Source organism: Choloepus didactylus, chromosome X, assembly GCF_015220235.1.
Source record: "Choloepus didactylus isolate mChoDid1 chromosome X, mChoDid1.pri, whole genome shotgun sequence".
Lineage (NCBI taxonomy): Eukaryota > Metazoa > Chordata > Mammalia > Pilosa > Megalonychidae > Choloepus > Choloepus didactylus.
Genome location: NC_051334.1, coordinates 51343419 through 51360227, shown reverse-complemented (window position 1 = coordinate 51360227; position 16809 = coordinate 51343419). Strand labels below are relative to the sequence as shown.

General features: G+C 38.3%; 1 protein-coding gene across 5 annotated transcripts in view; it reads right to left on the bottom strand.

The window, feature by feature from the left end:
• Positions 1-9643, bottom strand: part of CLCN5 (chloride voltage-gated channel 5) — a 187379-nt gene extending 177736 nt beyond the window's left edge. The window contains exons 1-4 of one of the 5 annotated variants that reach the window (XM_037820997.1): positions 9510-9643; positions 9084-9159; positions 7264-7424; positions 4682-4714 (exon numbers count right to left, since the gene is read on the bottom strand). In XM_037820997.1, coding sequence (XP_037676925.1) covers positions 4682-4714; positions 7264-7279 — 49 coding nt within the window. In that variant the 5' untranslated portion in view covers positions 7280-7424; positions 9084-9159; positions 9510-9643. Of the gene's footprint in view, positions 1-4681; positions 4715-7263; positions 7425-9083; positions 9250-9509 lie in introns of those variants that run through there. The other 4 variants (XM_037820996.1, XM_037820998.1, XM_037820999.1 and 1 more) reach the window with 4 other exon arrangements.
• Positions 9644-16809: the final 7166 nt, after the last annotated feature.

The window sequence follows — 16809 nt, the reverse complement described above, 5'->3', positions numbered from 1 at the left end:
TTGAAACTGATTGTGTTTTAAAACTTCAACTTCCATATGAGACCAAGGGAAGAGATATCTATTTGGTACAGGATCTAAATTTTCTAAACGGTACAACTCTACAGTCGATTTGTTCAAACAGCACAATTGCATGGAACTTTGAATAGGAAGTGAGATACAGTGGGTTAGTATAGGCTGGAATGAAATAGTGACACATCCCAGAGTAATTTGGGCAGATAATAAAAAATATATTTACAGCCTCCCCCTCCCCAACCCTGAGGATCTGGGGGAAGGTGCGGATGTGTTGGACATCCTCACCTGGACTGGTGTTGATGTTGTCACAAACACTGGGACTGGTGGTTTGATGTGCTGAGCCCTCGATCATGGGACTTGCCCTTATGAAGCTCGTTACCACAAAGGAGAGTCTAAACTTGCATGTAATTGTGCCTAAGAGTCTCCCCCTGAGTACCTCTTTGTTGCTCAGATGTGGCCCTCTCTCTCTCAAACTGAGCCATCTCGACAGGTGAACTCGCTGCCCTCCCCCCTACGTGGGACCCGACTCCCAGGGTTGTAAATCTCCCTGGCAATGCAGAATATGACTCCCGGGGATGAATGTGGACCCGGCATCATGGGACTGAGAGTATCTTCTTGACCAAAAGGGGGATGCAAAATGAGACGAAATAGTTTCAGTGGCTGAGAGATTTCAAATGGAGTCGAGAGGTCACTCTGGTGGACACTCTTATGCACTATATAGATAACACCTCTTAGGTTTTAATGTATTGGAATAGCTAGAAGTAAAAACCTGAAACTACCAAACTCCAACCCAGCAGTCTGGACTCCTGAAGACAATTATAGAATAATGTAGATTACAAGGGGTGACAGTGTGATTGTGAAGACCTTGTGGATCACACCCCCTTTATCTAGTGTATGGATGAGTGGAGAAATGGGGATAAAAACTAAAGGACAGGTGGGGTGGGATGGGGGGATGATTTGGGTGTTCTTTTTTTCACTTTTGTTTTTTGTTCTTGTTCTGGTTCTTTCTGATGTAAGGAAAATGTTCAGAGATAGATTGTGGTGATGAACGCATAACTATGTTATCATACTGTGGACAGTGGATTGTATACCATGGATGATTGTATGGTGTGTGAATGTATTTCAATAAAACTGAATTTAATAAAAAAAAAAAAAAAAAAAAACCACACACTCCATGGTTATGGAAGCCCGGGAAGCTGATGATTGCGGTACTAGTCAATTGGCCTTTGGATGTAGCTGTTATTAGAATGAGATGCTTAGATTCTTAGAAGACCCAGATTGTTAAGATTCAAATAGAAAGCTGAGATGGATGGATATAATTTTAATTCAAAAATGTTAATGTAAAGAAGTAGAGGAAAAATAAAATAATTAATGGATCATTGTACCAGAATTAATTTTTCAATTAGTGGAATCTAAGCATTCATATGAGTTCAAAGAACATATGGAAAAAATAATAAGATGAAAATTAATTAGAAATATTGGCATAAGTTCAAGAGGAGAGAGAATGAGGACTAGAGTAGTGAATTTTCCAGAGTAACAGATGGCTCCATTCACCATAAGACAGTTGATAATGGAGGAAAGATGAGTGAAAATATATAATAATTTTTGTATTTAATTACTTAAGTATTATGACAAGATCTCTTGCAGTTTTTAAATTGACATAAATCAATGTTATTTAGTAGAGCTTGGGAAACATATTTTTCTGTTAGTTGGGCTAAAAATAGATTATGATAAAGTATTCTGAGTTGTAGTCATCACATACTGTTAAGAAAGAATAAGAAATATTGAAATAAGGAGTCATATGGGAAATGGTTTTGAACAGTTCTCATGATGTATTTAGTATTCAATATGTAGGAAATCAATGGATCTGGATCTTCATGACTTAAAAATACAAACACCATGCACTGGCAGTTTCTGCAATACTTAAGAGACTGTGATCAAATCCTAGAATTAGGTGATCAGTTTGCAATAGTAGTGATTGTTGTGATGGAAATCAGTGAAGCCCAGTTCTGGTGGAGGAAATATGCCATGTCTCAAGAGATATCTGCACAAAGATGGTCTTGATCACTTGCCCTTCCACTTACATTTCCATGGATCAATACATTTTTTGACCTCACACTTAGAAAGTGCATATATTACTTACTAATTTGGTAACCTACAATGAAAATTACAGAATGTGATATGTGAAAATACAAATTATTTTCTGCATTCTAAATAAAGGCATTAATGTTAAAAAAAAAAAAACTGTGTACATATCTCTATTTCCTTCAGAAATTATACTTTAAAATTAACAGGTAATCCATGTTATGTATAAAAAATTGGAAGATACCGATAAGCAAAAATAAAGCCAACCATAATTTCTTTCTTTTGTTTAACATCCTCTCAGACTTTTCTTTATATAATACATACATGACACAACCACATATATTAAAATTGGATCATACTATTAAGAATAAAAACAATAATAATAGTTACCATGTATTGAGTGCTTACTATGTCAAGCACAGTGATTTTCTCATTTAATCTTCCCAACAACCCTGTGGGTTAGCTCAGTGGTTCCCAAACTTGTCTGCATATTGGAATCACCTGGGGAGTTTCAAAAATACTGATAGCCATGGCCCTTTCCCAGAGATTATGATTTAATTAGTCTGGGGTGGGGCCTGGGCTTCAGAATTTTGAAAAGGTTCCCAGATACAAATTGGGAACTACTGGATTAAACTATTTATCCCTATTTTACTGAAGTGAAAATTGAGGAACAGTATACACAACATCACACGGCTGATGTAGCTGGGATTTGAATCCAGGTCTAAGCTCAGAGCCCATACTTTTAACTACTGATAATTTCCTCCCCCACCCCCACCCCCACCATTTACCATTAGATCCTGAAACTATTTCTGTGTTAATAAGTATAACTCTGCATTCTCATTTTTAATAACTACAGAATCCCATTGCATAGATGCATCATAATACATGTGTTATCAACTTTTTCCCATTTTATAAAATGCTAAAATGAATATCCTTGATATATCTTTGTGCACACAATTAGCTCCTTAGAATAAATTCCAAGAAAAGGAATTGCTGGGTCAAAAGGTAAACAACATTTTAAAGCTCTTGATAAATATTGCAAAATTGACATCTCTACCAGAAGTGTATGAGAATGCCTGTTTCCTTGGATCCTTGCCAACACTGAGTTTTGTCATTCCCTTTTATCTTTGCAAATTATGTTGGAAAAATGGTATGCCATTTTAATTCCCCTTTCTTTGATTACTACCAAGATAGTATATTCTTCAGGTTTATTGGCCATTTGGATTTCTTTTATTTCTTATTTTCTTCCATCCATTGCACACTTTCCTAGTAAAATACTTGTATTCTTCTTATTGCTCTGTAAGTCTTTATCTATTAAAGATAATGAGTCTTTTTGCAATTGTTCCTGGTTTTCTCATGATCTTTATTTATGGTTTTGTGTAGAAATTATAAACTTTCATATAGTCTCTTATGTTAATCTTTTTCTTTATTATTCTACCTTTGATATCATGCATACAAATATCTTCCGTATCCCATTTATATTCTCCTATAATTTTTTAAGTTCTTTTAACTTTTTATCATTCTTATCATTTTTGACTTGACCATTTTTAACTCTTAACTCTTCAATGCAGCAGTTCCCAATCAGGATTACACAACAGACCTGCCTACAGAACTTCCTTAAATGCTAAGGTCTTAATACTGAATCACAATTTGGGGGGATGGGGTCTAGTAGGAATATTTTTGAAAGCACCACGGGCAGTTCTGATGTACCCCCTGCTTTATTAAGAAACACTATTTTAATCCTTCTAAATCTATGTTGCTGTCAATTTTTTCCAAATTAACTGTTACTTCAGCACATTTCTTGAATAAATCATGTTTCCATTAATTCAAAATGCTGCCTTTATCCTAGTTGGTAAACTCCATGAAAGCCAGAGACTATACCTGTTTTAACCGACCATTACATCTCTAGGCCCAGCATAGTGCCTGATACAGAAATTCGTATTGAATAAATGTTAATTGAATAAATAAATAACACCTGACAACACTTCTCCAACCTCACCCCACCCCAAACTATCTAGCCTTCTCTTCAATATTTTCTTGACCATTAGACCAATAAAACTGATGTTATTAATGACCCTGAGTTATCAAGAATATTAAACTATGCCCAGTACACTGTTTAAAGAGGCCAGGAAACATTAGAGAGACCCATCAAATGAAGTCAAAATAATAACGTTCGTCATGTTTAAGTATAGGAATTCTGATCAAATGCTCCATGGAAGAACTATTACTCCAGAGTCAAGACTAAACAGCAATGACCCAAATGACCCAAGAGACTCAGGATATTTGGGTTCCTCCAGTTCTTAGAGTCCTTCAACTAGTTCCAGAGACTGACTTGGAAGCTTCCTTGAACTGAGGGTGAAATATACCCACACATTCCCTCTTCATGAGCCCATGGAAAGAAAATTGGAATAGGAAGTCAGGAAACCTGGGTTTTAGTCATGTCAACCATAAACTATTTGAACTTGGGCACATGACTTAACCTGCAGGGCTTAAAACATTAGATGTTTTCTAATGATCTAAACTTCTACTTGAAGACCCAAGCAGACTATCACAGGGCAGGACTTCCAAGGACAATCTGAATTACCTCCACAGAACAGGGTCTCAGTTCCACCCCAGGCTGTAAGAAAATAACAACAACAACAAGAGCTATTACTAAATTTTACCGAGCACTTATTAGATGCTAGACAATATTCTAAATGTCATAATAAGAATAATAATGGCACACACTTATATGGCACTTACTATGTTCCAAGAACTTTGCATATATTAACTTAATTAATCTTCGCAACAACCCTATAAAGGTGAGTTCTATTATTATCCCCATTTTACAGGGGAGGAAACTGAGACACAGAGAACTTAAGTGACTTGCCCAAGTCTTAAAGCTACCAAGTGATGGAACCAAGGGAGGTGAATCCAGGCCCACACTTTTAACTACTATCCTAATACTGCCTCCAAACTGTCATTATACTAAGTTTGTCACTTCAGAGGTTGCACAAAACAAGGGATAAGCTACAGTTATCCAAAAAGCTTACTTACATGGAATATTCCCCTCTTCACTAATGCTAGATAAATAGGGTTTTACTCCAATTTAATTTTAAATACATCCGAGTTCAGGGACTGAGTTTGCAAATTATATCATTTATAAGGAAAATATGACATTTTTATTAAGAATTGTTATCCATTAATTTTTTTGTTATGAAATAACAATTATTAAGTATTAATGACATTTCCATTAAATATAGATAAAAAGAAAAAACACAAGCTCTTTATGCATCATTAGGAATAATACTTTAGATCCCCACCTGTACAAACTCCAGTTCCATACTTTCAAAACTGTCTTTTAAACATCAGCCTGACAGCCTACAAGTGTCTCAAACAAAACAGGTCAAAGCAAATTCACTACACTGACATCCCACCAACCCCATGTCGTTCATACCTCCTTTCAGATGTCCCATCTCAGTGAAGAGCACCACCAACCCCCAAGCATCCAAATTGGGAGTCAATCCAGACTCAGTTTCCCCCACATCCAGTCACAGAAGATTTCTAGAATTCATCTTTTTCCTCTCTATCCTTGCTGCCCTTGCTTCTGCCCAGACCCCCATCATTTCACCCCTTAAACCACTACCCCTGAAACCTCCCAATTTGTCTCTCTGCTTTCATTCATTTCAGATCCAATCCCACCTCAACACTGCTGCCAAAGTAATCTTTCTAAAACAAAAACTGATTATATTACTTCCCTGTTTAGAATCTTTGTCTTCAGGATAAAGTGTAAAATCCTTCCTAGAGCGTACAAGGTTCTTTATTATCTGGCCTCTGACTCCTTCCTGGCTTCATCTGAGGTCGTGCCCCTATACATCTTACACTAGGCAAACAAAGCAATTTGGTAGATCCCAAACAATGCTTCTCTGTCTGCCAAGTATGCAGTTCTCTCATTTGTTAAACCAGCTCAGAACTCAAGGGTTCATCATGCTTTTCTCTGAACTTCCATCACATTTTGCACCTCTCCCTATTATAAACTTTAATCATTGTATTAAAATTATTTGTTTGTATGTCTGTCTTTCCCAAAAGACAACAAAGCCTCCAGCCTTCTGCATCTTATTTATCTTTGTATCTTGTTTATTGGATAAAAGGATGTCTCAATTTAAGCAAGAGTATCCAAACTGCTCTTGATAAATAAATGCCCATTGCGTGAGTTAAAGCTGGTATAGAGGTCAAGTCCCATTTCAAGAAATATCTTTAAATTGACAACCCTCATACATAAAAAAAAAATTTGTTACATTTGTGTGCCTAGAGATTTTAAACAAATGATCAACGCAAGACATTTTTAAAGGATATATTAGGTCACCAACAAACCTACCTGTTGAATATTCAATATTCAAGCTATTTCATTCTACTCAATCTAAGTGGTTCTTAACTTTTTGTGGATCACAGACCAATTTGGGTAGTGTGTGTCGACCACTTTTTAAACCCACACCCCCTTTTGATAAACATAAAAAGCTCACACACCCCTAGAGATTCTGATACTCTTCTGAAAGGCACCATCTTCAACCCCACTACAAATTAAAAATAACCATTTTATGTGATAAGAATTCATAGGTTCACAAAAGATGCAACTCCACTAGCCAAGATGTTGTTAAGTTTTGCTCTCAGGTAGTTCATTTTATTAAACCAGTCATTTTTCCTCTGTTCACCAAATATAAACATTGTAACTTTAAATGTGCTTTTTCAAACTGCAGAAGTCCCAAGAAAGTGTTTATTGGGAAGAGAAAGCCAGGGAGGTGCTGACATCTATCTTCCCCATCTTTGAGAATCTTATGATAGACATTTGCCAGAAACAAATGAAAAGAACATATATGAAAAAATATCCTCCATTTTCTCACATATAACCCCACAAGTACATGTTTAAATGAAGAAAGTTCTTTTAAAAACGCTCTGGCACTAAATTTTCCTGCTACTTTTCCTCCCACCCCTCCACCCCCACTTTAAAATAATTTGAACTTCTGGCTAGCAGCAGCTTCTTTTAAACTAATGTGCTCTGTCCCTGCCAAGACAGAGTTAAATTAAAGAAACAGCTGGCTGCCTGCCACTGGCTTGTGGGGGGTGGGTTAGGGGAGGAGGATAGAGGAGGAAAAACCAGTTAGAGGAATACAAGTGCTAATTTCTTACCCTGCCACATGGCCATCTTGATCCTATCTTCTCCCACACGCTGGGTTTACAGGCTCAGAGTTTCCCAGAGCACCCCAGTTTTGTAGGGAGACTTGAATGGGGTGTAGACAGAACAGCAGCTATGTGGTTACTGCTTTCTGGAAGATGCTAAAGCCCCAAACCTGAAAATGCAAAAAAGAAAAATGAATACCTAAATAAAAACATACATCTCAAATTCTTGAAAATTATCTCCTGCCCCTCTCTGAATCTCTCTTTCAAAGATGCAGGCATAGGCAGTGTCACATTTCTCCTAAGCAGCAAAGAACTGCTGAAGAGAGAATCAAGAGATCTAGAGTTAGTTAATTTTGCCACTCAGTGCTGTAAGATTCTGGCGTGAAATCACTGAATCTTCGGATCTCAAAGTCTGGGTGGTTGGAAGTGATAACCATCAAGTGAGTATCTTTCCTATCTTGAATTTCCATGCTTTGGGGAATGAAGAGTAGTATAATATTCAATCCCCTATCCAACCCTAAAATATCCAACTTTGCATTAAATAATTAGTAGAAAGGAGAGAAAATTTTGTGAATACTTCAAGTTTTAAATTATATATTTATTGGGAAAAAAAATGAAGGGAAGCATAATAAAGAATTAAGAGTGATGGTCTTTGGATGGTGGTTCTTCCTCCCCACTTCTTTACACTTTTCCATACTTTGCAAATTTCCTATAGCGAAATTTATACTATAATCAGGGAGGAAAATGAACCAAAGAAAGAGGAAAAATGTAAAATAAAATACCAATTTAGGTAAAGTCAAATTAAGTCAGCTAATTCCTATTTTTAAAACTTCAAATCCAGTCTTAGGACAATACTTTTTACAAGAATATGAAAGAAGAAAGGGAAGGGAGAAAAAGTGAGGTGTTTGTACTTTAGTTTGATTGAGAGGCTTAATATATTAAACTCTTTGCTTGTCCATTTAAACAAGTTCTTAGTTAATAAATTGGCCTTCCTTATTTAGCATTCAAGCCAATCTGCTTTTTCTAAGAAAAACTCCTCACCTTTTTGAACTGGTGAACATCAAAAAGTAGGTTGCTATTACCATAACTTTTACACAGCTAACACCTCTAGTCCCTAAGTGAAAGCGCTAAAGCACACTCAAGAGGAATACTAACTTGAGAATCATTTTGGCCTTCTTTAATGTTTTTTTTTTTTTTTTTAAGGACAAAGGGGTTAATGTGTACACTAGTCCCAAAAATACTGATAGATAAAAGACAATGGTTAAGGAAAGGTTCGCGAAGTCCAGGAAAACTAGGAACTCATCTAATCCCAGGATGAACTCACCAGGAAAAAACGGCTCCGATGACTTATCTGGAACCTGGTACAGTTTATTTTGGTTTGTCTTTTTTTCTCCTATTTCGCATGCAGTTAAGAAGTACTGATATAAGCCTCGCTGCACAAGGCGAAATTTAACATCTCTGAAGTTAAACCCGGGTAGTTGCTAATAACTACATGAAGTTTATGTAAAGCGGATTCTTACTGGCTTTTTATGCTCTTAACATCTGGATTTCCCTCACTCCGGGAAGCTTACAATGACGTTATGACACAGGCACACACATGCACACAACTTTACTTGGAACTACAGGAAACTGATTTGTTCCGAACTATTAATAAAGGTAAATGCGCGTCAGTGTAAAGGTAAAGCTTTCCCCTAAAGGATATAGGAGCTCAAGCGCAAACCTCGAAAGTTTAGAGCGATCCATCTACGTGCGTAAGTGGGAAAAGGAAAACGCACAGCAACTACTTTTCCGAAAATTTGGACTTGACTTTGCTAAGACCCACAACAGACCTGCGAGTCCAGAGCAGGAGGGCGAAGAACAGGGCCTCGGCAGAGCTTTACCAGCAAAAGGCACCCGGCCCCAGTCCTGGAAAGGAAACACATGCGACTAACCTCTTACATTCAAAAACCGGGCGAGCTTGGCGCTGCTCGCGAGGAAACTTCGCTCCAGCAACTCAGGGACCCTAGCTCGGAAAGCAGGGTTGGGCTCCCGGGAAGATGCCGCCCCGCACTGGCTAGAACTAGCCTGTCTAACTCCTCCAAGTGCCAGGCAGGGGCGGCCGGGTACGGGGATCTCCGTCTCCAGGGAGCCAAGCCAGCAGGGGAGTGCTTCCCCTGTTGCTGCTCTCGGGGGTGCCCGGGGGGGGGGGCGGGGGAGCGGGGGCCAGCAGCGCCGCGAAGAACCTGTTGGGGAAAGGACAGCCCATTTGTCTTTACCTGTCGCTGAGGTTGGGAGCGACTGGGTCGGTGTCTGCCCTGGAGGACACAGCGCTCAGTCCGCTCCGGCGTGCTGGACACCAAGTTGAGCTAGCGCCCGACGTAGCTCGCAGAGCTTCATTCACAGAACCCAGCCAGGGAGGAGGAGGAGCGGAGCGGGCGCGCAGCTCATGTGACAGGCGCCTCACAAGTCTCGGCTAAGCACATCCGCCGTCTGCGCGTGCGCGACACCGCCGGCCATCACCCAGCACCTCCGCCAAGTTGGGGAGGTGGTTGATGCCAAGGAGGAGGAAGCAGGACTGAGAGAACAGCTGGGAGGAGTTTCAAAATGCGCAACCGCAGTAAGTCGGCCCTGTTCGCTGCCATATTTAATCTGGACTGGGCGAGTCTAACCCAGTGGTGGGCGTGTCAATTGTGTTTGAAAAAGAAATGCTCCATCCTGTTTCGATGTTTGGAGCCTACAGTACCTTCTTTGGTTTTGTCCTTAAGAATAAAGCTGTTGCTCATGAGCTGCTTGCCCACAGAGTAGTTAGTAGTAGAAATATAATACTAACATTAACTCATGTATTCTGAGCCTCTTATATGACAGGCACTGTTTTAAGCCCTTAATTTTTTTTATGATCACGATAAACCCGTGGGGTATGTTCTATTATTTCTCCATTTTTATTCATAAGAAAACAATGGCACAGAAAATTTAATTAACTTGTCTGAAGTAACATAATAGTAGTAGGAGGAATAGTGATAAAATAGAGTGATGCTTGTAACAGCAAATTTGATCCTCACAGCAAAACTGCGGAGTATGTACTGCAATTATCAGTATTAGCTCCATTTTAATAATTACAAAACAGGCTCAGAAAAGGGAAAGCCACAGGACTAGTAAGTGGGAGAACTGGGACTCCAACCTAGATCTGACTCCAAAGTCCTTGTCCTAGGGTTAGAAAAAAACAGCACCTCATTTTACAGAAGAAATAACTTAGGCCAAATGGAGTGCACTAACTTACTTAAGATGACTGAGCTTATTAGTTATTGGCAGGACTGAAACTGGAACACACATAATCAATTCAGGTAATATAACTAGAACCCAAATTCTCTAATTTAGAGTCTATTGCAGTGAACATTTTTTTCTTTTTTTTAACTTTATCAAAAAATTAAAAAACAAACAATAATAAAAAAACTACATTTCAAACAAAATCAAAACAGAGGAATAAGAAAAACAAATAACCTAAAATAACTACATTGCTTCCAACATGTTCCTACCATAGCCTCCAAAAATTAACAAATCATAACCGAACAAAGAAATAAAAAAAACAAATAACCTAAAACAACAACTACACTGCTTCCAACATGTTCCTACTATACCCCCCAAAATTAACAAACTATAGTCGTTCTAGAGCATTCCTATAACATTAAGATTACCCTCTATAACTTATCTGTTCTTATTAGATTATCGTTCCCCCTTCACTATTTGCTGTCTATCACTAGGTCCCCTACATTCTAAAATATAAAACATTTATTTTACATTTTTCACATAGTTCACATTAGTGGTAACATACAATATCTCTCTTTTTGTGCCTGGCTTATTTCACTCAGCATTATGTCTTCAAGGTTCATCCATGTTGTCATATGTTTCACGACCTCGTTCCTTCTTACTGCCATGTAGTATTTCATCGTGTGTATATACCACATTTTGTTTATCCACTCATCTGTTGAAGGACGTTTGGATTGTTTCCATCTCTTGGCAATTGTGAATAATGCTGCTATGAACATTGGTATGCAAATATCTGTTCGTGTCATGCAGTGAACATTTTTGAATACCTATTTTGCACAAGATAAGTTCTAAGGAATAAGAAACCTGTATCCTAATCCAATCATCTGAAAGCCTCCAGGAATAAATCTTGTAGTCCTACAAAGTCAGGCTTCTTGACCTGTTGCAGTGAGGGAGATGGCACACCAGAGAAACCCTGGGGAGTCTTGCCAAAAAAGAAAAATATTTGGTAAAAGAGTGGAGTTTAGGTGAATTTTAAATGAAGCAGTGTTTTAGTAAAAGCAAAGTAGGCCTGTGTGTGTAAAGGGGTCAACATCAGGTCTGGACTGTGAAGTGAACCCAGAGTCCTGTTTCCTTGGGAACCACAAAGCAAAGATAGATGTGGAATGTTGTGTCCAGATATCCACTGTCTGAAGCTCTACACCTGGGTTGGAAATCAAGGCTGCTTCTCTATATCAGAGACTTACGTCCTCCAGACAAGTATGGGATGTTTTATGCTTACTGATATAATTTTAAGTAGCTAAGTTTCTGATGGTCTACAACTTTAGAGAACAAAATTTTTCAGTGATTAAAAAGCAGGAGTCACTCAAATAAGGGAGTTGTTATCATTTTACAGCTGCAGCATGTCTTTGGGAGAAATATTGTTCACTGTTAAATTTGCAACTGGCTTTATCTGTCTGTTATTCTACCCTGATGAATGGTCAGGGGAATTTTACTTTTTCAGTCCAGGCTAATTTTTACCTTCTCATCTGGTAGTCTTTTGTTCCTTCTTTCAGGCACTCAATAGTGCGTATGTGGGGTGGGGGGTGGGGATAGCCACATATAGCTAGAAAGGATATAGTGTCAACTCAACAACAAGAAGTCAAACAACCCAATTAAAAATATGCAAAGGATTTCAATAGACATTTCTCCAATGAAAATATACAAATGGCTGATAAGCATATAAAAAGATGCTCAATATCATTAGTCATCAGGGAAATGTAAATAAGAGACACAATAAGATGCCATTCACACCCACTATGATGGCTATTATTTAAAATACAGAAAATAACAAGTGTTGACAAAGATGTGAAGAAATAGGAACCCTTATACATTGTTCGTAACATTCTAAAATGGTGCAGCCACTGTGAAAATCAGTTTGGTGGTTCCTCAGAAAGTTGAAAATAGAATTTACCATATGACCTGGCAATCCTGCTTCTTGGTATATACGCAAAAGAACTGAAAGCAGAGACTTGAACAAATATTTGTACACTAATGTTCATAGCAGCATTATTCACAATAGCCAAAAGGTGGAAGCAACTGACGTGTCTACCAACAAATGAATGGATAAACAAGATGTGGTACATACATACAATGGAATATTATTCAGCATTGAAAAGGAATGAAGTTCTGATGCATGCTACAACATGGATGAACCTTGGAGACATCACATTGAGTAAAATAAGCCAGACAAAAAAGAACAAATATTGTACGATCCTATTTTTATGAAATACCTAGAAGAAGCAAATTTCATGGAGACAAATAGTAGATTATAGATCTAGGGGCCAGGAGATGAGGTAAAGTTATTGCTTAATGGATGCAGAGTTTCTATTTGAGATGATGAACAAGTTGGGATAATGAATATTGGTGATGGTAGCACAATATTGTGAATGAAATTAATACTACTGAATTATACACTTGAAAGTGGTTAAAATGGGAAATTTTGAGTTGTATATATCCTACTACAATAAAAAAAGATTTTTTAAAAATATGAGATATCACTTCACACCCACTAAAGTAATTATTATTTTAAAAACAGAAAGTAAAAAGTATTGGTAAGTGTTCCGGTTTGCTAAAGCTGCTGAAATGTAAAATACCAGAAATGGAATGGCTTTTACAATATGGGTTTATTAGTTCACAAATTTACAGTTCTAAGGCCATGAAAATTAAGGCATCAAGAGTAAGATACCTTCTCTGAGGAAAGGCCAATGGCATCTGGGGTTCCTCTGTCACATGGGAAGGCACATGGCTGGAGTCTGCTGGTCCTCTCCTGGGTTTAGCTTCTGGTTTCCATCGCTTTCTCCAAAATGTCTCTGGGCTTCTGTCTCAGCTTTTCTCGATTCCCTATTTGTTTCTCCCAAGGTGTTTCTGTCTAAGCATCTCTCTTAGGTTCTCTCAGCTCCTGTGGGTCCTCCTTGCTTCTCCTGGGGGCAAACTCTGGATTACATATCTTAACTTCCCTCCAAAAATGTCTCTCTCAGCTTTTCTGAGCTCTCTCTCCATGAGCTCTCTTAAAGGACTCCAGTAAAGGATTGCGACACCTTGAATGGAAAGGGTCACATCTCCATGGAAACAATCTAATCAAAAGGTCCCATCCACAATAGGTCTGCCCCCACAAGAGTGGATTAAAAGAACATAGTCTTTTATGGGGTACATAACAGATTCAAACCAGCACAGCAAGTATGCAGGGAAATAGGAACTCTTGTATATTGTTGGTGGAAATGTAAAACAGTGCAGCTGTTGTGGAAAATAGTTTGGTGATTCCTCAGAAAGTTGAACATAGAATTAATTACCACATGACCTGGCAATCCCACATCTAGGTATACACCCAAAAGAATTGAAAGCAGACATTCAAACAGATACTGGCACACCAATGTTCATAGCACATGATTCACAATAGCCAAAAGGTGGAAGAAACTGAAGTGTCCCTCAACATATGGATGGATTAACAAAATGTGGTATATATGCACAATGGAATACTACACAGCTATAAATAGGTATGAAGTTTGGATGCATGCCACTACATGGATGAACCTTGAAGACGTTAAAAATACCTTTCACAAGTCTTTGCAAATTAGCTCCCTGTTGGCTGCTGCTCTCCTTCAGAGTCTAGCCCTCCTATCAAGATCAGTCTGAGGCAAATGTGAAATGCAGTGTTCTCTCCATGGTTTCTGAGCCTGCATCCTTTCCTGGACTTGTGCTTGCTCATGGCCTCAGGAATCCCCACTTTTACAAGAATTTGGATGCCCCCTCTACTCCTTATGAAATAGACTTTCTCACCCTCCAGGGTGTTCTATTGCATAACTTAAAGTAGATAATCCTTTCCCCTGGCTCACTTTGACTTAATTGTTTCTTGCACTGCTTTAGGTGTCTGCAGGCACACTGCTTCTGCTTGCAGGATGAGTTCTGGTAGGCAAGCCAGAGAAGAGTTCCCTGGTTCAGTCTTTGAAGCTGCCACTCAATAGATTGGCACCAACATACAGGCAATTATATGCACTAACAATGGAGAACAAAATATATGAAGCAAATATTGACAGTTTTGAAGGGAGTAATTGATGGTTCTACATTAGTAGTATGAGACTTCAATACACCACTTTCAATAATGGATAGAACATCTAGGCAAAATATCAGTTAGGAAATTGAAGACCTGGACAATAATATAAACCAACCAGACTTAACAGACATATATAGAACATCTCACCCAACAGCAGCAGAATACATATTCTTCTCTAGTGCACGTGGATGATTCTCCAGGATAGACTGCATGTTATGTCACAAAACAAGTCTCCATAAATTCAAAAGTATTTAAATCATACAGTGTATCTCCTCTGACCATAATGGAATGAAGCTAGAAATCGATAAGAGAGAGAGAGCTAGAAAAGCCACAAATATATGGAAATTAAACAATGCACTCTTAAACCACCAATGAATCAAAGAAAAAAATCACAAGGGCAATGAAATCTCTTGAGGTGATTCAAAATGAAAACACAACATACCAAAACTTTTGGGGTGCAGCAAAAGCAGTACTGAGAAGGAAACTTATAGTTCTAAATGCTTATATTAAAAAAGAAGAAAGATGTGAAATCAGAGACTTACCTCACAACAGGAGGATCTAGGAAAAGCAGAGCAAACTAAACCAGTAAGAACAATAAGTAAAGAGATTGAATGAGTCATCAAAAACCTCCCAACAAAGAAAAGTCCAGGACCAGATGGTTTCACTGGTAAATTTTACAAAACATTCCAAGAAGAATTAATACCAATGCTGCTCAATCTCTTCCAGAAAATTGAAGAGGAGGGAACACTTCCCAATTCATTCTGTGAAACCAACAACACCCTAATTCCAAAGCCAGATAAGGATATGAAAAGTACAGACCAGTATCCTTTCTGAATATAGATGCAGAAATCCTCCACATAATACTAGCAAACCGAATCTAACAGCACACTGAAAGAATTATACATCATGATCAACTGGGATTTATCTCAGGTATGCAAGGGTGGCTTAACATAAGAAAATCAATTTATGTAATACACCACATTAATAGAATGACAGAGAAAACCCACATGATCATCTTAATTGACACAGAAAAGGCATTTGACAAAACCCAGCACCCCTTTTTGAAACGAAAAAGACTTTGAAAACTAGGACTACAAAGAAACTTCCTCAACATGTTGAGTTTTACCCTTGGGAAGATGGTTGCTGCAAAGGAGAGGCTAGGCCTCCCTGTATTTGTGCCTAAGAGTCTCCTCCTGAATGCCTCTTTGTTGCTCAGATGTGGCCCTCTCTCTCTGGCTAAGCCAACTTGAAAGGTGAAATCACTGCCCTCCCCCCCTACGTGGGATCAGACACCCAGGGAAGTGAATCTCCCTGGCAACGTGGAATATGACTCCCAGGGAGGAATGTAGACCTGGCACCGTGGGACGGAGAACATCTTCTTGACCAAAAGGGGGATGTGAAAGGAAATGAAATAAGCTTCAGTGGCAGAGAGATTCCAAAAGGAGCCGAGAGGTCACTCTGGTGGGCACTCTTATGCACACTTTAGACAACCCTTTTTAGGTTCTAAAGAATTGGGGTAGCTGGTGGTGGATACCTGAAACTATCAAACTACAACCCAGAACCCATGAATCTCGAAGACAGTTGTATAAAAATGTAGCTTATGAGGGGTGACAATGGGATTGGGAAAGCCATAAGGACCAAACACCACTTTGTCTAGTTTATGGATGGATGTGTAGAAAAGTAGGGGAGGGAAACAGACAGACAAAGGTACCCAGTGTTCTTTTTTACTTCAATTGCTCTTTTTCACTCTAATTATTATTCTTGTTATTTTTGTGTGTGTGCTAATGAAGGTGTCAGGGATTGATTTAGGTGATGAATGTACAACTATGTAATGGTACTGTAAACAATCGAAAGTACAATTTGTTTTGTATGACTGCGTGGTATGTGAATATATCTCAATAAAATGATGATTTAAAAAAAAAAAAAAAAAAAAAAAACACAATTGACACTTACTACCATTAAGATGTCAATCCTTCCTAAAGCAATTTACAGTTTCAACACAATCCCAATCAAAATTCCAACAGACTTCTTTACAAAAATGTAAACACCGCTCATCAAATTTATTTGTAAGGGTAAGGAGCCCTGAATAGCAAAATGATCTTGAAGAAGAAGAACAAAGTTGGAGGTTTCAAACTTCCTGATCTTAAAGCTTATTATGAAGCCACAATAATCAAAACAACATGGTACTGGCACAAGAGCTAACATATAGATCAATGGAATTC